This window comes from Mustela nigripes, chromosome 13 (genome assembly GCF_022355385.1).
Source record: "Mustela nigripes isolate SB6536 chromosome 13, MUSNIG.SB6536, whole genome shotgun sequence".
NCBI lineage: Eukaryota > Metazoa > Chordata > Mammalia > Carnivora > Mustelidae > Mustela > Mustela nigripes.
This window is the reverse complement of record NC_081569.1, coordinates 72840595-72861063: the sequence shown is the minus strand read 5'-3', so window position 1 is coordinate 72861063 and position 20469 is coordinate 72840595. Positions and strand designations below refer to the sequence as shown.

The 20469-nt window shown below is 43.9% G+C and overlaps 3 protein-coding genes across 4 annotated transcripts in view; 2 read left to right on the top strand and 1 right to left on the bottom strand.

The window, feature by feature from the left end:
* Positions 1–406: 406 nt before the first annotated feature.
* CIROP (ciliated left-right organizer metallopeptidase) lies at positions 407–5015 on the top strand. The gene is made up of 14 exons (XM_059372136.1): positions 407–710; positions 820–913; positions 1004–1055; positions 1322–1465; positions 1744–1869; positions 2078–2162; positions 2309–2454; positions 2529–2700; positions 2868–2937; positions 3014–3110; positions 3219–3491; positions 3715–3944; positions 4121–4300; positions 4802–5015. Exons 1-14 carry the CDS (start codon positions 407–409, stop codon positions 5007–5009), a joined length of 2181 nt encoding a protein of 726 aa, XP_059228119.1. The 3' UTR covers positions 5010–5015.
* A 161-nt stretch (positions 5016–5176) lies between these two features.
* On the bottom strand, positions 5177–8399 carry C13H14orf119 (chromosome 13 C14orf119 homolog). Of its 2 annotated transcripts, none has more exons than XM_059372908.1 (2): positions 8322–8399; positions 5177–6496 (listed from the first exon to the last, which is right to left on the bottom strand). In XM_059372908.1, the coding sequence occupies exon 2, from the start codon at positions 6493–6495 to the stop codon at positions 6067–6069; it is 429 nt and encodes a 142-aa protein (XP_059228891.1). In that variant the 5' UTR covers position 6496; positions 8322–8399; the 3' UTR covers positions 5177–6066. The 2 variants fall into 2 exon arrangements, with proteins under 2 accessions (XP_059228891.1, XP_059228890.1); XM_059372907.1 differs by lacking the exon at positions 8322–8399 and adding an exon at positions 7858–8113.
* ACIN1 (apoptotic chromatin condensation inducer 1) overlaps positions 8195–20469 on the top strand; it is a 34770-nt gene continuing 22495 nt past the window's right edge. Inside the window, 4 exon segments of the mRNA XM_059372905.1 lie at positions 8195–8506; positions 9920–9985; positions 12145–12256; positions 12658–12777. Coding sequence (XP_059228888.1) covers positions 8195–8506; positions 9920–9985; positions 12145–12256; positions 12658–12777 — 610 coding nt within the window.

The following is a 20469-nucleotide window of genomic DNA, read 5'->3' as shown; positions in this document are numbered from 1 at the left end:
TGAGGCAGGCTCCTCCCTGGAAAGATCAGCTGAGGCCTTAAGTAATAACACTGCCTTCCCCACCCCTGACATCTCTCTCTCTCGCTCGCTCTCTCTCTCTCTCTTTCTCTCTCTCTCTCTCACACACACACACACACACACACACACACACACACACACACACGGCTCCCCACCTCAAGCACCCCCTGGGGGTGGCAGCTTTGGCCCTTCTTCACATCCAACCTCCTGGTGGGAACTGTGGATGTGGATTTTGTCAACAACACACTCAAATCTTGAAAAGCTAAGTGAGAGAGGTGTGGAGGGGTATGGAGAGAGAGTAGAGAGGGGGAAGCGGGAAGTCAGTGAGGCAGGGAAGAGAGGAGCAGAAGACAGGATCCTGGCCAGGTAAAGAAGAAACACTTGCAAAATGTTCCTGCTGCTGCTGGTGGTGGGGACGGCTGTGAGCAGATGCCTACATGATGAGACGCAGAAGTCTGTGACACTTCTCAGGCCCCATCTCTCCCAACCTGCACCCAGCTTCCGCTTTTCCACCCTCACCCTGTCTGGCTTCCGTGAGCCTCAGCCCCTACGAATTCGAACCTACTCTATCAGAGACCCTGTATCAGATGGAGCCTGGGAGCCGGAGGGAGCCAGAATGAGAGGAGGACCACAAGCTCTGGCCCTGGCCGCAGCCAGACAGGCTGCTCAGCAACTCCAGGGGATGCTCACAGGTGAGTGGGGAGGCAACAGGGAGGGCTGAGGAGCAGAGGGTAAGGGAGGAAGATGACTAGAGGAAAGGAACTCTAAGATGTTGAGGTGAAACTGTCCACTCTTTTTAAGTCCCTCCAGTGCAAGGCCCTCTGCTTCTGAGTCGAGACCCCGCACAGTACTGCCACGCTGTTTGGGGGGACCCAGATGCCCCAAACTACCACAGGTGAGTTCGTGGTGTCGAGAATGTATATACGACCTCTTCAGGGTACCCAAAGATGGCTCCAGCTCATCTACAGATACTCACGCTTGGCAGGTGCAGCCTCTTGAACCCAGGGTACCAAGGAGAGAGTTGCCTGGAGGCAAAGGTGAGAGCAATTTCTCAGATTTGGGAATCCAAAGATCTCTAGCCTGCCTAGACTTCTCCAAGACTGTTAACATCAAAATTACTTAATGTGCTTCCTAACAAAAGTAACTTCCTGAGCCCCTTCTCCTGGCAGTTTATCAAATCAGAGACCTGGGGGTTGGAGGGATGGCAGGAGTCCCTATTCTGATAAAGACTGCCTGCTCCTCACTCCCAGTTTCCTGCTGTCCTCATCTGCTAAGCTAGATGCAACATTTCACTTCTGGACAGATCCCAGATGCCCATCTCCGTGGTTACGCATTGTGGCCCGAGCACGGTCCCCCACAACTGGTCCAGCCAGATGGACCCGGGGTCCAAGACACGGATTTTCTCCTGTATGTGTGGGTGGCCCACACTTCCAAGTGCCGTGGAGAGGTGAGACTCAAATCAAATCCTTTTACTTGTTCTGCCTCTCTTAATTTTAAATATCATGGGAAGGGGGAGAGAGCACAAAGGCAGCTTTTATTAACTTGTGATTATTGGAGGTGACTTGGTCATGTTGATGAAGTTTGGGTGGGAGCTAAGCCCCTTCAAAGCCTTCCCCTGGAGCTATCCCTGCTGGGTTCCCTGGGTGTCCGTTTTCAGGAAGAGTGCTTCTGTGTTCCCCCACTTCCCTGCTTTCCACCTCTGACCTTGTCCTGGCCCATCCACAGCCCTCTGTCATAGCCTACGCTGCCTGCTGCCAGCTGGACTCGGAAGACAGACCCCTTGCTGGTACCATCATCTACTGTGCCCAGCATCTCTCCAGCCCCAGCCTCAGCCATAGTGACATTGTCACGGTGACTGCTGCATGATAAGTAGGAAGGCGCAAACAGGTTGGGGAGAGGGGGCACGTCATTCAGCTTCCCACGAATGAAAGAATCTATTAAGGATGGAGGAGAAGGTGCCTCAACTCTAGGAAGAGCTGACTGGGCAGAGGAACTATCCAGTGGCAGGTCAACCTGCTCCACCCCCGGTCTCCCTCATCCTGCGGTCATTTGTCCTCAGGTCACTCTCCATGAATTGCTCCATGCTCTGGGCTTCTCAGGACAGCTCTTCAAGAAGTGGCGGGATTGTCCCTCAGGACCCAGTGGTAAATGGGAGGAATGAGGGCAAGCTTTCCCATGATGTCAACAAGAGGGGATCACTAGCCCCCCACCCATGCCTTCCTTCCAGTTCTGCTCCCCTCTTCCTAAGCATTCCTCACCTCATATTGCCTTCTTCCCCTTCTGTGCTCAGTTAGAGAGAACTGTTCTACAAGGCAACAAGTGACAAGGAGAGATGAGTGGGGACAACTGCTTCTTACCACCCCAGCTGTTAGCCACAGCCTGGCCAGACACTTGGGAGTGCCAGGGACTTCACCAGGGGTTCCCTTGGAAGAAGAGGTGGGAACAGGACGCCTGGTGGTGCTGGAAGGAAGAGGGAATGGTCTGGTGGCAACCAGCTCCCTCCTTCCTAGGGCCCTCTGTCTTCACACTGGGAGGCCCGACTGCTCCAGGGTTCTATCATGACTGCTACCTTTGATGGTGCCCGGCGCACTCGACTGGATCCCATCACTCTTGCTGCCTTCGAAGACTCCGGCTGGTACCGAGTCAATCACAGTGTGGCAGAGGAGCTGCCGTGGGGCCAGGGTGAGAACAGGGGAGACTGGCAGAGCACCGTGGGGGCAGTGAGAGTTTGAGGGGGGGGGATTTTCTGCCACTGAGGTGTCACTGAAGCCATGAGCACAGCTCAAGCTGAGGGACACTTGGGGCTTCTTTTGTTTGGAGGGCTCTTTCTCTTCCTTTCTCTCCAGCAGGATCTGGCCTGGAATTTGGCCTGGTGACTACGTGTGGGGCTGGCTCCTCAGACTTCTTCTGCACTGGCAGGTAGGTGTGCTGTGTGGTTGGGGGGTGATACAGCTGTTGGGGATCCTAGTGGTCAGCTGCCCTCTCTTCCACGCAGCGGGCTGGGCTGCCACTATCTGCATCTGGATAAGGGAAGCTGCTCCTCCGACCCCATGCTGGAAGGCTGCCGCATGTACAAGCCCTTGGCCAATGGGGTGAGATGACTAGAGAATAGAAAGGAAAGGAATGGAACTGGCCCAGAGCAGAGTCAATTCCTAAGGCATTTCGGCAAACACTTTTCTGCCTCCTGTCCCGCCCCTCAGAGCGAATGCTGGAAGAAGGAAAACGGGTTCCCACCTGGGGCAGAGAACCCCCACGGGGAAATTTACCATTCCCAGAGTCGTTGCTTCCTCGCCAACCTCACTTCACACTTGCTCCATGAGGATGAGACCAGGCATCCGTCTGAGATCCCACATCCGATGGAAGCAGAGCTCACAGGCCGCTGCTACTTACACCAATGCACAGAGAGAGGAGCGTATGAGGTGCGGGCTGAGGGGACAGCCTGGGTCCAATGCCTTCCCGGAAAGGCTATTCAGGTGGGTATCATAAGCAAAAAGCCACATAGTGCATTGGCAAAAGGAAGTCTAAAAGTGCGCATATAGCAAGCAGTACTATCCAACCTCTTCCAATGTTCTTTCATTTTTTACTAAGTGCCCACTGAGTCCATGACCCCGATCTAGATCGTACTTTTTCCTTAGAAGGGGGGCTTGAGCAAGCAACTGAGGTCCTAAATACATCCTGCCATGTATTTCGTTACAGATACCTGGGTACTCTGGTCTTCTCTTCTGTCCCCGGGGTCGGCTTTGTCAAACTTTCAAAGGTACGGGTGCTGTTACTTCCCCACCTGTGAGTCTTCCGCCTCAAGACCTGTTATTCCAGCTGTCTTTACAATTAGCTGGGCCCCCAGGCCCCTCGGTGGGGAAGGAAGAGCTGGACGGGCTGACCGAAGCAGTACTTCAGGCTCTGGTGAGCAGAGGCAACACCAGCAGGTAAAGGGACAGTTCAGGCTGAGGATTTATACAGTGGGCCACAGGAACGGCTTAAGTGGGTTACTTCACAACATTCCTCTGAACACTTTGTCCCACTCCTAAGCCTGCACCTGCTTCAGGAGATATACTCTTCCAGGGATTCCTCCTCCCTTAAAAAGATCCAAATGTCCCTATAGGTGCTATTTCCACAGCCCCTCCATTACCACTAGTCTGGTGTTCACGGTGTACATGAGCAAGTCCCCTGGCTGCCAAGGGCCTTCGGTTGGTATGCTGCACAGACACCTGACCCTCACTCTCCAGCAGAAGCCCCTAGAAGTACATTATGGAGGAGCCAGCTTTACCACAAGACACATCAAGTAAGAGAATATCCCAAGTAGTTTTCTTTCAAATTTCTGGAGTCCAGATGTTGGAAATTGCATTAAGCTCTCACTCATATGTAGTCTTAGGGTTATTTCGGAAGACAATTAATATGATCACCTCAGGTCTGTCACTATGGGACACCTTTCCCTCCATAATCATTGGACTTCTCCAAGTCTAGGACATAGGGATCCTAGTCCTCTTCCTCCCTTAAGTACTACTGGGGCACCATGTCCAGTCACCCAAACACCATAGTCTAACTCTTCCCTTAAACTTCCCCTCACTGCCAAGTTAGATCTCCTTCCAATAACTTAAGTTGCTGGGAGGCTCAGACCTTGGTTTTTTTCCTACTTTCAGGTTCTATATTCCTGACTTCCTTTGTAGCTTACTGATTGGAAGAGGCAGGCTTTCATGATCTCTGCGTATTAGGATAAAGGTGAAGTCCTTCACCCGTAAGCCTAGGCATTATTCCAAGACAAACGTTACTTCTGTGTTCCTAGGTTGCTGGTTACCTTGGACCATAAACCCTCTGTGACCCATCTAGCACTGTCCACAGGACTCTGCCTAACACTGCTTATCCTGGTGGGTGCACTGGGAACCATGGCCTATCAGAAACGAGCTACTCTTCTGGTGGCACCATCTGGCCCTTACGGTTCACCAGAGCTCCAAGATACAAGGGGCCCAGTTACAGGAATGAGGGAGGTGTGATGTTACCCAGAGAATAACAGGATAGATATGGAAGATTATTTCTTGGAAGACAACTGGATGGCAAGTCTACACTTCAGTTCTACTTTTCTCAAAATGCCTCTTTCTTTAGGTATCACCTCTGTACTAGCCTTGTAATGAAAAAAAAAAAAAAAAAGCAAGAGACATGGTTCTGAAGATTCATTCTTTATTCTGATACAAAAAATAAACCCTTCAACCTATGAAGAGTGTCACTTGTTTTTGTTTCACAAGCAAACTTACAGAATAGGAAATCTGTTATCAGCTCCAAGAATATCACATATGCTTTAGGAAAAGTCATTGCTATTTAGATTCAAATAAACATCAGTGTGGGAAAGGAGTAACGATTTTTCCATAATCTTACAAAATTATTACTAGGAAAGCTAATAGTTGGGATGTCAACATAATTATGCCAGAATCTGATAAGGGCAGTGAAACCAGCCATGTGAATCCAGTTAATCTACAAAAACATGACCTTTTTTTAATAGTCCTTCTCTCTGTTTCTGGAATAGGAAGGCTCTACTTTATAGCCCCATGGGCCAGCAATAGACTTGGGTTACAATGTGTAGGTTCCTTCTGGTTATACTTGCAAAAGAAGCCATGGAATTCTTGAGGGTGTGACATGTAGAAAGGAACAAGCTAGGAGGCAGACTGCTGATCTGGATTGACTTAGATGGAAAACATTCATATGAACAGTTCAGCTGATAGGCTGTTAACGTTGAATAAGCAAGCCTTGGGGCGCCTGGGTGACTCAGTCCCTTAAACGTCCAACTCTTGATTTGGGCTCAGGTCATGATCTCAGGGCTGTGAGATCAAGCCTCGTGTTGGGCTCCGTGCTGGGCCTGGAGCCTGCTTAAGATTCTCTCTCTCCCATTCCCTCTGCCCCTTCATCCTCCAAACAAATAATCAAGCTTGTACTGGTCAGAAAGTTCAGTCAGCGGATCAGGATACCATTCCTAGGCCTTTAAGTGACACATCTGAAGATCTCGCAGTGAAGTTGCAGTTCTATCAGCTGTGATTATCTTCTTGACTTTAATGCCCATCAGTCTTTACCAGCCGTAGCAGCCACTGCCTGGTAAAACTTCGCCACGAAGTCTGGCTCACTGACCTCTAGCTGCCTGACAAATTCATTGCGCTCCTGCTCAGCCCAACCTCGAAACCACTGATCCCAAAGTCGTAGCTGGCACTCAAAGATACAAGGTGGTCGGTTTGCTCCAGACACACTAAGCTGCTCCAGCCCTTCCAGCAGTGGCTGTAATTTTCCTGGCAGTGCCTTAGCTACCAGGTCCTGTAGGAAACGTTCACGCTGTGGACCTGACCAACTGGCAAACCAGTGAAGAATACACTTCATCTCCTGGGAAGTGATGTAAGACATTGGGGGAGGGGAAGAGTTAGTAATACCATCTGGTACTGGGGGTAGGGGAGAAGGGAGGGATAATGGTACTGAAGAGGAAGATGATTCCAGTGGCATCCTGAAACATAAAAGCACTGTTATATACTCTCTAGAGTAACCAAAATACAACTTCCCAACAAGAAATCTTATCAAAACCAGCATCTACAGATAAAATTACTTTTCAACAATTCAGCTTACAGGAAAACAAAAGGGTAATTCATATAGATTATTATCCGATTACCTCAGAGAAGTCACTCCAGAATAACTTCATTTCATACTTGCCAACCTCCCTCTTTTTCAGACCCATCACCTTCCCTAACCCCTTCTTCTCTCCATTATTCTTATAAGAAACCTAAAAATAACCAACATATTTCTTGCTCATTCTCCCTGGCCTACTTCTGTATTCCAGGGTGACCGAAGAAAAAACGATTAATGTTAGTGCATCTCACCTTCCTTAAAATGAAAAAAGGTACACATTTTAAAATCTAGTACATGCAGATGGTCTGGGCATAGATGCTAATCATCCAGAGCTATCAATGGTGAGAAAAGAAAAAAAAAATCACGTATGATGAAAAAGCCTTCTTTGTAATGTGTATATAGCCTCTGAATTATGCCCAGAACTTCCTAACATCCATTTCTTCCTTATATTTCCAATAAAGCACCACGAAAAATTAAGAGCAGAGTGAGGGTGCCTCATCCCAAAGAAGATAACACAGTAAAAAAAAACAGAAGCCACATGTTTATTCAAGACTGAAGTCTAGTCGGTTTGGTGGCTTAGGAGTCTAATAAGTGTTACACTGCAGTAGATGTGTAACAACTGATGTCTTTGCACATTTTCAAGGTTTAATGCAAAATACCCAGTGGTACCCTGCCATTGATTTGCATCAGTAATGCAAACAGAAGGTCAGTTAACTTGAATAGGTTTCGAGTTCCACAGTTTGAATTTCTAACAATGAAAACCTTAAACTACTTATCAATAACCTATTCTGTCTGCGTTTCCTCTGCTGAAAGTTGGGAGTATTTGTAGTAACAAAGAAAAGAACCCCTAAGCAATCAACATCAGTCCAGTACCCAAACAGTCCAGGAGATCGCCTTTTTCACAGCAATTCCTCCTAAGGAACTTTATTCTTACTCGGGTAAGAAAAAACTTCCGTCGGGTCTTGCGACACGGCCTCCACAGCAAACTCAAGTTCAAAGAATATGAATCAGTTCACAGTTTGGGCCCCAAAACACGGTGCTGCCACTTGCCCACTTTGGAGGCCACAGAGCCTGGCATTCCAAGGACCCAAAGAGCAACGTAGTCTTAGATGGGAGTGGCGGGGACTCAGCGATTGGGAGGCGGCAGGGGGATCGGTAGCAGAGCGGGCAGTGTGCCCTTCTAGCGTAACCCGCAAACACCGAGTCTGACCCAGCCTAGACAGAGACTTCTACCCCGCTTACCTCCCCTTTCCTCTCACAGGGCACCCGAAGACCGTCACAAAAGTGCTTAAACTCCAACTGTCGCCCCTGCTTCCATGTTTCCTGAAAACCCTAAACACGGCCAGCCCGGCAGCCCACGCACTTCCGGTCCCGGACCAGCCCCAAACACCCAAGCTCCTCAGCGTCTCAGCCTTAGGCTCGGAGATGGCCGAGTAACTCCGATTTTGGTTATGCCAGAGTCGACGGCTTCCGAGTACATTCGATTCACAGCCTCGGTAAGACGAAAATAACCGAGCTCTGCAAGCAGAGGGAGGGAGGGGGAAGTGGCTGGGAGGAGGGAAAGAACTGATTGGTGCCGATGTAGAGACGGAAATACCCGAGCAGTTCCGGAGGAACCCGGGGAGTTCTGAGTGGTAATCGAGGGGTTGACTATGGCAGTGGGCGGGGTCAGCTCGGTACGTTCGAAGGGCGTTGGCGGAAATTACCGAAGATGCCCGAAGCCGTCGGGACGGACCCGAGTACCTCACGCAAGATGGCGGAGCTGGAGGAGGTGACTCTGGACGGGAAGCCTCTTCAGGCGCTGCGGGTGACCGACCTGAAGGCCGCACTGGAGCAGCGAGGCCTAGCGAAGAGCGGGCAGAAGAGTGCCCTGGTCAAGCGGCTCAAAGGGGTGAGAAGTCGGCGCTGCCGGAGTGTCGGAGGGAAGCGGACCCGGTAGAGACGAGTCTCTGCCGCGGCGCAGGCGCAGTGTCCGGGCTCCGCGCGAGCGAGCTCAGGCCGCCAGCGCGAGCCTCCGGATCCGCGCGCACGGTGGTTGGTGAGGCTCGCGCTGGAATAGAGATAGCGCCGGTTCCCGCCTTAACGGCAGCGGCGCGAGCCCAAAATGGGAGGGTGCGCGCTACTCTCCCGGAGTGTCTTAAGCTCCTTCCTCCTTCCCCCACCCCCTCCTTGTTTGTGTCTGTGGTTTCGGCGCATGCGCTGCAGAAGGAGTTAAATCCCACTACTACCACCGGCGTTGCTGGCCTGAGGGGGGCGAATTGGGCTGGGTCGGAGTTAGGGGTATAGTTGGGCGGAGGAGTTAATGGGGTTGGTGTCGGTGTTGGTGTCCGGAAGAATAGGATTGGGATAGAGTAAAATGTCTACCTGATTAGATTAGTAGGTGAGATGAAGAGAAACCTTAATTTGAAGGGACTCGGTTATAGAGGGGTGTATAATTTATAGGGCATCCAGAAGCAATTTGGGCGGATAAGAGTTTGGTGAATATTGGTGAGAGAGGTGGGGCAGGTTGGTATATGTTGGGGGTTTTGAATCGATTTGAGTAGTTTAGAGTGGGATCGTCATGAAGTAGGTGGATTTGTATGTATAGATTCGGTGTAAACGGAGGGAAGATGAAAATGTCTTGGTTTTAATTGGGGTTAATTAGGATACATGGCCTGTAGTGTAGATTAGGTTTGGGTTGGCTCAAGGGTTAAATTGACAGACCGTTGTCTCTACAGAAGCTGACAGTTTTGTGTGTGGATTGGGTCAGCCATAGTTTAGAGTCTGTGGTGGTTTTGTTCTGTAGCCTCCTTTTTGAAATTTTTATATAGTTGAAAAATCTAGGTGCCACTCTGTTGGAAGCAATACAAGTTCATTCAAGTACATTTAGTCCTGGGTAACTGACCAAGTAACTCAATCAGACCACAACCAGTAGCCCCATGTTGGTTTCCTGTATTTGAAGCTGACTTGAGTATTTGAAGTCATTTTACCTGAATGGCCAGATTTAGAAGGGGCATTAGTAAGAAGTACAGAAGATAATAAAGAGTGTAGTACGGGTTCTGTCATTGTCACTGATTTTATTACATAGCCAAGTCAATGATTTTCTCTATGTGCCTGCATTTTACATTTGTACTTTTGGCAGCAGTAACCATGGCTACTTTTAAGGGTCTTCTGAAGATGAAAGAGAATTAGTAAAGGGCTTTTAGGTCCCTGGAAAAGGAGTACAGGTTAAGTGTGTGTGGTTAGCCATTGCATTCAATGAAGAGATTGGGGAGGGCTGGGGTTTATTCCCTTAGATTCTGACTTTTGCCCTTCTCTGTACCAGGCTCTAATGCTAGAAAATTTACAGAAACACTCAACACCCCATGCTGCATTCCAGCCAAATTCCCAGGTAAGAAAAAAGGTTTATTAGATAAGGTGGGCTTTTTTGGATGCACAGACATATAGAAGGACATAATGATGTATACTTGGTGCTTACATCCGCACCAGTATTTTCCTAAGTTCCTGGGTTGAAAATTTCCTCATACCAGGACAGCTGAATTCTAATAAAGAATTCAAGAACTGAATTAGGAAAGCTATTAGTTAATTTCTGATGCTTGCAGTGGTATGTGCAGAAAGATGTGGTTCCAACTGATGAAGTATAGTACAAGAATCTGAAGTCATTTATTTGCCGTTGATTTGGGAAGAATAGTTGGATGTCTTCTAATGTAGAAATAAAGTAGATAGTAGGGCAGTGGAAGAAAATACTTGTAAGAAGAATTCTTGTGTTGACATAGATTTTTGAAGAATTCAGTCTTTTGGAAATTAAACACCATCTCTAGTGCTAATACTGACTATGCTTTTCCTCCTAAATATCATTAATTCCTCTGTTACTTAGGGCAAGAAACTTAACCTTTAGAGGCCCTGGATTCCTAAGTTCCTATGTACAATATGAGAAAAGTTTGGACTAAATCCAGGTTTTATAATTGCTTGACTTTGGTTTTGTAGAGCTGCTTTTGGGGGCTTCCTGGGGAAGATAACTTTCTTCCCAAGTGAGCAGGGGTTCACACTCCCCTTTTAATTAAATTAGATCTACTTTTATCTGTTTTTATATATTGAGTTTCAGCATAAGATTTCTTTAGAAGTCGTCATTCCACAGTTTTTTTTTTTTTTTTTTAAGATTTTATTTATTTGACAGACAGAGATCACAGTTAGGCAGAGAGGCAGGCAGAGAGAGAGGAGGAAGCAGGCTCCCCGCAGAGCAGAGAGCCCAATGCGGGGCTCGATCCCAGAATGCTGGGATCATGACCTGAGCCGAAGGCAGAGGCTTTAACCCACTGAGCCACCCAGGCGCCCCCACAGTTTAAAAAAATAAGATTTTTAGACATTTTGATCTCATAAGATGTTTTTCAGCTCTTAAAATCCCCTCATTATAGTATGTTACATACATAAAGGAAAACATCCAGGTCTTCGTTAGTGCTGTGTTGTGCAGCTCTGGTACTAGATGAAGTCCCAAGATACTGTGGAAAAACAAGAGAGCCTTCCTACTCCCTGGTTACCACTTCATTAAGCTATATCATAGTCTAGTCAGTTTACAAATGTTTAGTTAAGTATAAGCTTAAGAAACTACGTAAGTTAATCAGTTTGTGATTATATTCCTTTTATTCATTGCATTTTAGTCTTTGAAGCTTTGCTTTCATTAATCTAGGATTTTTTCTAGCAAATGCATATGCTTTCTAATACATGCAACTCATACTTCATGTGTCCATTGAATACCAAGAGGAGACTCATCTCTATTTTAGGTGAAGATAAGCATTTACCATGCTTAGGAAAGATAACTAAAACCATAAATAGTATTTACTCAGATATTTTTCCTTTTTTTTGGAGTTCTACTAGGACTTGCTAGGCAAGAAGGTTCTGGGAGGAGGGCTTGCAAAGAGAAAACTGAAGGACGGAAGAGTGCTGTGGAAGTCTGCGTTGCAGGAAGAAATGGGAAAAGAGATTAAACTCCTGGAGTTTAAGTATAATATTACCATTTCTTCCCACCCAAAGAAAACGGAGTTAAAACTCTGTCTAAATGTTGAACAGACATCCCTTTTCTTAATCTTTCGGTTTCATACTCTAAGTACTGTATTTGAATTTTGGAGATATTTGACAAAATGATTCCTGGAAAGGAACAACAAAAAAATGACCTAGTATGAACTAGTATTTTTTCAGTTCTTGTTACTAAGGGAAGAAAAATTTAGATAATATTTTAGATTAAATTTTTAGATTAAAAGGCATAATTTTATGGGAATTTTGATTTTAAGTTACTTGGGCATTGCTGGTTGGGATCAGAATATTTAGAATAAGAAATTATGTGCAGTTCCTCTTTTTGTCATCTTTTATGAATCATGAGATTTTTTATTTTGGTCCTCAACAAGAGTAGCTTAGAAGAGGACCTTCCAACATTTTGATTATCTTTCTTGGGCTCAAATATAAGGAGGAAGCTTTTGTTCCAAGGAATTTTCTTCCTTCCGTTTCCCTGGTTTGCTTTCCTCAACTTTTCTTTTTTCCATGTCTTCTACACAGATTGGCGAGGAAATGAGCCAGAACAGTTTCATAAAGCAGTATCTGGAAAAGCAGCAGGAGCTACTTAGGCAGCGTCTGGAACGTGAAGCCCGAGAAGCTGCAGAACTTGAAGGTAAGCCCAGAGTGTCACAAGGAGTTTTTCATTGTTACTCCTGTCACTGTGTAGATAGGCCTGTTTAACTAGGCAATTTCAGGAATAAGGCTGAAACTGCTACTTACTTGCTTTGGTAGTTAGGCCAAGTGAGTTGTTTATTTACCTCTTGTCAGGGAAGAAAACAACTTAACTCTCTGTTAGAAGAGGATTCCTGCCAGCAGCAAGAGTTCTAAGTAAATTAAGCTACCCTTTAAATGAGGTAGATCTTAATCCCAGGGAGTTTTTCTCTATGTACAGTGCTCTTTTTAGTATATACTTTGTGTCCCGTGACTTTGCCTGATCTCCTTCATTCCTCTACATATTCCCACATGCTTAGCCCTTCACTCCCTCCCTGCCCCGACCCAATCTGTACTTTGCAGAAGCTTCAGCTGAGTCGGAGGACGAGATGATCCATCCTGAGGGAGTGGCTTCCCTGCTGCCTCCTGACTTTCAGAGCAGCCTGGAGAGACCAGAGCTGGAGCTCAGCAGACATTCGCCCAGTACGTATCTCCCTCCCCACTGCGCTGTTTTGTCAATCCTGCGTAGTTGGTGGGGGGAGGTAGTTAGGCCTCCTTTCATCCTAAGCCTCCATTAAGAGTCCCAGGGAAATTCTGTGACACTGATACTTCATATCTATTTGTCATGGGAATTATGTCCTTTTGGAAGTCTGCTTTCACCTCTATGTTGCATTAACCCCTCAGAGTGTTTTTCCTGAGGCCGTATGATGTTTCTTCTCATCTATATCTCTTCAGTGTCCTCTATCTCTGCATTGAGCAGTAGTCAAAACCCTTTGTCATCCCTTCACCAGTTGTATAGATGACATATTGCACATCCAGTAATCCTTCCCCCCCCAAAATGGGTATCTGCCATAGTTCATTAATACATATAACAAATTTTTGTTTAGTGCCTATTGTATGCTAGGCACATGCTAGGCACCAGGAAAATAGGAGAGAAAATACAAGTCTTTGCCCTAAGGAAAGTATAGCCTAGAGAAGAGTTAGACATTAATCAAACTGTTATACAGTAGTTACTGTTGTTCTGTGTGCTCTGAGAAGCAGTGCGGCGCATCATGTGAGCATATTACAAGGATCTCTAACTCGGTGTATGGAGTCAGTTTAGGCAAGATTAGTTTTTTCATATAAAAATTAAGCACTCATTTTGTATAATATTTCAAGCAAAAATCCAGAAATGCAGCATTTATCTTCTAAACTACCTAAGATGGTATACTTTTAGGAAAACATGTATATAAGACACATGGGCAATAGATAGATATGTTAAACCCATGTGTACATTTAAAGTATTTTGAATCATAATTAATGTTAAAGGTCATATGGGAGGTGATCATTCCATATTTAATATTTTTAGAGCATGTCAAAGTTACTAACCCTTCTGATAATAGAGAATTCCTTTTTTTTTTTTTTTTTTTTTTAAGATTTTATTTATTTATTTGAGAGAGCAGTGACAAGCATGAGCAGAGGGAGAAGCAGACTCCCTGCGGAGCAGGGAGCCCAGCGTGGAGCTCCATCCTGGGACTTGAGATCATGACCTGAGCCGAAGGCAGACGCTTAACTGACTGAGCTACCCAGGCACCCCTAGAATTCCTTTCTGAACATAGATTTTTAGAAGATATTTAGTGATAGAAGAAAAATAAGTTATTTTAAAGATCTCTTTTCTCCTTAAATCCAAAAGTAGCAGAGCCTCAATTGATCCATTTTGCTCTTAGCACTCTTTTCCCTGATTGTAAAGCCAGGAGGAAGGGGAACACTCTTCTAAATTAGTGTTTCTTCTCAAATAAAAGTCAAGAAAATATTTATTAAATTTCTGCTATATACGTATCTCCATGGTCCATATGGGGAGTTAGCACTTCGTAAAATGTTTTCAGGAGAGAAGGTAATTGCATATAAAAGCAACAACAGAAGATGGTGTGTTTTAAAGTGCCACATAAATAATGTAAACACACAGATCATAAAAATATAGAGCAAAAGTTCTCTGAGGACTGGTGTGATTAGAGAGCTTCATGAAGAAGGTGTGGTATTTGAGCTGAGCCCTAGAAATAAGTAGGATTTGAATTGGTTCAGAGGAAACTCTCAAGAGTATTTTTAGGAAGGAATGAAAGCATAAAGCTAGGGATAAATGTGATATTTTTAAAGGAGAGGTAATAAATGAATCTAGCTAGAGTAAAGCGTTCTTTTCATATTCAAGAATAGTCAGAGGAACAATTAAAAAGGTACATTAGGATAATATGGCCAAGGGCTTTGAATATCAAAAGCCAATGAATATGAGAGTTTTTTATTCTAAAGTAATGGTGAAAACCATTGAAAATTCATGATAGGAACATGATTTGATGAGGAACTCTCTTTAAAAAAAGAGTCTCAGTTCTAAATGTAATTTGAAATGAAAATGAAAAATGGATTCTTTTTTTTTTTTTTTTTTTTTTTAATATTTTATTTATTTATTTGAGAGAGAGACAGTGAGAGAGAGCATGAGTGAGGAGAAGGTCAGAGAGAGAAGCAGATTCCCCATGGAGCTGGGAGCCCAATGCGGGACTCGATCCCGGGACTCCAGGATCATGACCTGAGCCGAAGGCAGTCGTCCAACCAACTGAGCCACCCAGGCGTCCCTGAAAAATGGATTCTTAAACAGAAATAAGGTTTCAAAAGCTAATAAAGATTTAGAATAAAGGTTAACCAGTCTCTTCAGTGCTTTTTGTCATCAGCCGGACTTTGCCTATGGTGGTAATTGATCAAGGCGGGCAAGAACAGGGAAAAGAAGAGGAAAGATAGAGGTAAAAAATAAATTAGAAGAGTTGAATGTAGTAAATTGTAGAGTAGCTAACAATTGCCATTTGTGCTCTTCAGTGTACTCTCTGCCATAAACTTTCTTTTTAAAGATGTTATTTATTTATTTGTCAGAGAGAGAGAGAGGGAGAACACAAGTAGGCAGAGCGGCAGGCAGAGGCAGGGAGAGAAGCAAGCTCCCCACTGAGCAAGGAGCCCGATGTGGGTCTCGATTCCAGGACCCTGGGATCATGACCTGAGCCGAAGGTAGCGGCTTAACCAACTGAGCACCCAGGCGTCCCTCTGCCATAAACTTTCTTACCTCTGATCTTGTCTAGAATATGAATCTCTTAGACACAGAATTTGGTCAGGGTCCTAAATGGAGTGGTAGTTGGGAGTTCTAGTGATGTTTAGTTGCATCAGTGGTAATGCCTGGAGTTTACCCAGAAGATCAGATTCTTTCAAGATGTGCAATGTTAGTCTGCCATAGGCCAGTAAACTCTTGGGGTGCCCACTTATTTGGATGTTTTGAGGGTTTTCTCTTTAATAAGATTTTCATTAAAGGAAGGTTTTTAGTAACAGTTTGCTAATCAGTAATGGCATCTGAGGCTTTTTTTTTTTTTTTTTTTAAATATTAAACTGTTTTTAAGAATATGGCTTCCTCGGCCCTACCCCTGTTAATCTACTCAACTGGTGAATGACTAACAGAATAGTTTTTTAGTATTTTAATTAACCAGGATCTTTGGCTTATATTCCAGCAACCTCCTGTTTAGGTGCTGTAGACCAAATCCCAGATAGGAAGAATTGATGTATAACATCCTTCCTGGCTCTCCTTCTTGACTTTTCTCTCTACCACTTTCTTCAGATTTTTCTAACATGTTGAGAGACAGTATCCATTCTCTGTAGTGAGAAGTTGTCTAGAATCACCTCTAGATCATGGTTGCGTGATCAAAATCTTTATTGCCACTAGTTAATTATTTCAAGAAGAGTCCAGTCTAGGAAAATTAGTAGAAAAAAAACGTTTTGGGGTGCCTGTGTGGCTCAGTGAATTAAAGCCTCTGCCGTCAGCTAGGTCATGATCCCAGGGTCCTGGGATTGAGCCCCACGGTGGACTCTCTGCTCAGCAGGGAGTCGGCTTCCTCCTCTCTTTCTGTGGGCCTCTCTGCCTACTTGTGATCTCTCTCTGTCAGATAAATAAATCTTAAAAAAAAAAAAAAAAAGTTAAAAAATGGTTATCCGTATACAGATTCTTTTTTTTTTTTTTTTTTTTAAGATTTTATTTATTTATTTGACAGAGAGAGATCACAAGTAGGCAGAGAGGCAGGCAGAGAGAGAGAGGAGGAAGCAGGCTCCCTGGTGAGCAGAGAGCCCGACGCGGGACTCGATCCCAGGACCCTGAGATCATGACCCGAGCCGAAGGCAGCGGCCTAACCCACTGAGCCACCCAGGCGCCCCCGTATACAGATTCTTTAACAAAGGTATAGCTCCAGGGGATCTTAACCAGCCTTTTGCTTATAGGGCATAAAGTCCTCATTCCTTTTTCTCATATTAAATCTGCAAGCTGAGATTGTGGAGAAATGCTAGTTAAGTTACTCAGCTAACATGAGTCTGATTCAGGTTTGGTGTCATTGCCCGGTCTCCCTCCATTCTCTTATAATTCCTGCTTCTTACTCATATCCAAGGATTTGTTTTCTAGAATGAAGACAGTATTTTCCTGTATGGCCCTTATAAACATTCTTCACTTCTCTATTGTCTAGCAGCCTGAAGGCTTCTGGCTTTGGAATCTTGGAAATCTTACATTTACCCTTGCTTTTCAACTCCTGAAATACATTTCTTAACTTGCATTGGCTCCACCCTTTGCTAAAAGTGCTCAGTTTCTACATATCACATATTATTAACACTTGGTTTAAGACACTTAATGTGGCCATGTGCCCATAATAGAAGATGTCACCTTTCCCAGAAGCTTGTCTGCATCAGTTCACTTCCTTACAGGGAGCTAGAATGTAATTCCTCATTTCTTCATTATCTTGTTTTTCTTCTTTATGTGCTGCTTATTGATTTCCCGTTTTATGTCTAAGGGTCCCCTCCAGTTGTCTTTTTTTTTTTTTTTCCAAAACAGTCATGACCAAAACTTTCTAAAGAGCCTACATCTCTTTGATGACTTATAACTTAAGTGCTTCCAGAGAAGCAGTCACTTAGACTCCTATCATTGCAGTTTTACAGCATCAAAACAACATTATGATCCAATAGAACAGCATTCAGCTTTCGATAGGTGGAGAAAGAGGCTATTTACTTGTACATACCTAATTTTAAAATCACAACTCTAGAACTCTTTGACACATTTATCTCTGACCAACTTCATAAAACATGTCTTTTTCTTACCCCTTAAAATCACATTTGTTTATATAGAGTGTATAAGTGCTTATGGAGAACTTGTTATTCACCACAAAGCATCTTTAGTATGGCTTTAAATATGTGCATATAACTCCTGTTTTTAAATTAATAAGAAAACAAAGAGAGGGGCACCTGGGTGACTCAGTGGGTTAAAGCCTCTGCCTTCCACTCAGGTCATGATCCCAGGGTCCTGGGATTGAGCCCCGCATCGGGCTCTCTGCTCAGCAGGGAGACTGCTTCCTCGTCTCTCTCTGCCTGCCTCTCTGCTGACTTGTGCTCTCTGTCTGTCAAATAAATAAATAAAATCTTAAAAAAAAAAAAAAAAAAGAAAGAAAGAAAACAAAGAGAATGTTTCTTAGATAGAACTTGGCAGTGATAGGGATGCCTGAGTGGCTCAGTTGGTTGCCTTCTTAAGCCCATCCCAGGGTCCTGGGATGGAACCCCACATTGGGCTCCCTGCTCAGCAGGAAACCTACTTCTCCCTCTCTTTCCATGTGCTACTTCCCCTGCTTACGCACACTTGCTCACTATCTCTCTATCTTTCTCAAATAAATAAAATAAAATAAAAAAGAATTGCAGTGATAAAAGCCAGTAGTTGGGTTGGCTAGGCCTATGAATTTTAGCTGTTCATAGGATTTGAAGGGTGTATTTTTTCTCCAGAGGATAGGATTTTATCCTTTTAAATAATATTTTATTATAAAAAGTAGTATGTATTAAAGAAAATTTGGAAAAACTAGAAGAAAAACCAAGTTTTTAAACAATTTATATAGTCTCACAAACTAAAAACAAAATCTCAGTTGAAACTTTGCTCTATAATCTTCCTCACCTTTCTTTGTCTTTGTAAAGCTTAAAATATCTACAATATTCAGATATTTATTGTCCCTCTGACCTAGTTAACTTTTTTTTTTTTTGAGAGAGAGAGAGATAGTATGCAAGGGGACAGGGAGGCGCGGATGGAGAGTGAGAGAAAGAATCTTAAGCAGGCTTCAAAAGGACTCGATCTCATGACCCTGAGATTATGATCTGAGCTGAAATCAAAAGTCAACACTAACCAGCCGAGCCACCCAAGCGCCCCTTCTTTTTTTATTTTTATTTATGTTTTTAAATTCTTAAGTATCTGGATGAATTTCAGACGTTTTAAAAAAATTTTTATAAAAATAATGTTCAACATGGAGTTTGAACTCATAACCCTGAGATTAAGAATCTCATGTTCTACCAACTGAGGCAGCCAGGCACCCCTCAGGACATTTTTTTAGATGGTTTTAGGTTCATGGCAAAATTGAGAGGAAGGTACAGAGATTTCCAGTATGCCTTCTACTCCCTCACATGCATAGTGTCTCCCATTAACAACATTCCTCCATCATTGTGGTACATGTCTTTTTCTTTCTTTTTTCTTTTTTTTTTTTTTTTTAAGATTTTATTTATTTGACAGACAGAGATCACAGGCAGGCAGAGAGAGGGGAGGGGAAGCAGGCTCCCTGCTGAGCAGAGAGCCCAATGCGGGGCTCCATCCCAGGACCCTGGGATCATGACCTGAGCCAAAGGTGGAGGCTTTAACCCACTGAGCCACCCAGGTGCCCCCATTGTGGTACATTTCTTAAAATTGAAGGACCTACATTGACAAGTCATAATCACCTGAGATCCACATTTTACCTTAATGGTTCACTTTTAAGTTGTACCTTTTATGGGTTTGGACAGATGTATATGACATATCCATCATTCCAGTATCATAGAGTATTTTCACCGTTGTAAGAATCCTCTCTGCTCTGCCTGTTCATCCTACCCCCTAGCCTCTACCTTATTTTTTCTTTTTTGTTAAACTATAAAAATTGGTTATTTTAAACTTGTAGAGGAGCTTTATCTAAAATTAATGGAAAACAGTTTTCTTTTCGGTTTTACTCATGTTGTAATTTAACCTATTCCAGGTTATTTAATTATTGGTTAATTTATTAATTAAATAATCCAGGTTATTTAATTTAATTATTAATTATTACAATCACCACATTATTAATTTCTTACAGATTATCCCTCAGTGTTTGCTAGAGAATCTGGCTTGTTACTGAATATCCTAACCATAGATCCTGTACAGACACCCATAATGCAAGTCTTTATTCACTAACCCAGATATGAAATGGTATATATTCAGAGATCCTGTGAGTAAAGTGATCATGGAGTAAAGTTTTACAGAATATGTGCAGTCTTTTAGTTCATTTTCTGTTTCTTCTTTTAATTACAGGAGCAAAGACTAATTCCTTTTAGATTGTCGGGATATAGAAACAAGACCTTGGGTTGGAACCATCTGATAATAGTATATATAATATATATGTGTATATATAATATAAGCCATCTAATAATAATATAATAATAAAAATAAAACACCACCTGTTTTAGTTGTACCAGTTTAGTCTAGGACATGGTTTCATGGTTTATTTAAGCCTTTTGTACTATATTAAAATTGAGCCCAATCTAACTATGTATCTGGAATATACTTATCTTAAAGCTGTTTTCTAAACTGGCTCCCATCAATATCTGCATTGCTATTTTGTGTAATTTTTTTTTTTAAAGATTTTATTTATTTATTTATTTGACAGAGAGATCACAAGTAGGCAGAGAGGCAGGCAGAGAGAGGAGGGGAAGCGGGCTCCCCTCTGAGCAGCGAGCCCTATAGAGCCTGGGGCTCTATCCCAGGACCCTGAGATCATGACCTGAGCCGAAGGCAGAGGCTTTAACCCACTGAGCCACGCAGGCACCCCATATTTTGTGTAATATTTTAATACTGGTAGTAATATTAGAAATCTTTCAGTTCATTTCTGCCCTTTTTTGGTCAAGACATTTAGACCACAGCCTGGTTGTTGGTCCTTTTTTTGTATTTTGTTTTAAGAATAAGAGCACTTGCAGGGGCGCCTGGGTGGCTCAGTGGGTTAAGCCGCTGCCTTCGGCTCAGGTCATGATCTCAGGGTCCTGGGATCGAGTCCCGCGTCAGGCTCTCTGCTCAGCAGGGAGCCTGCTTCCTCCTCTCTC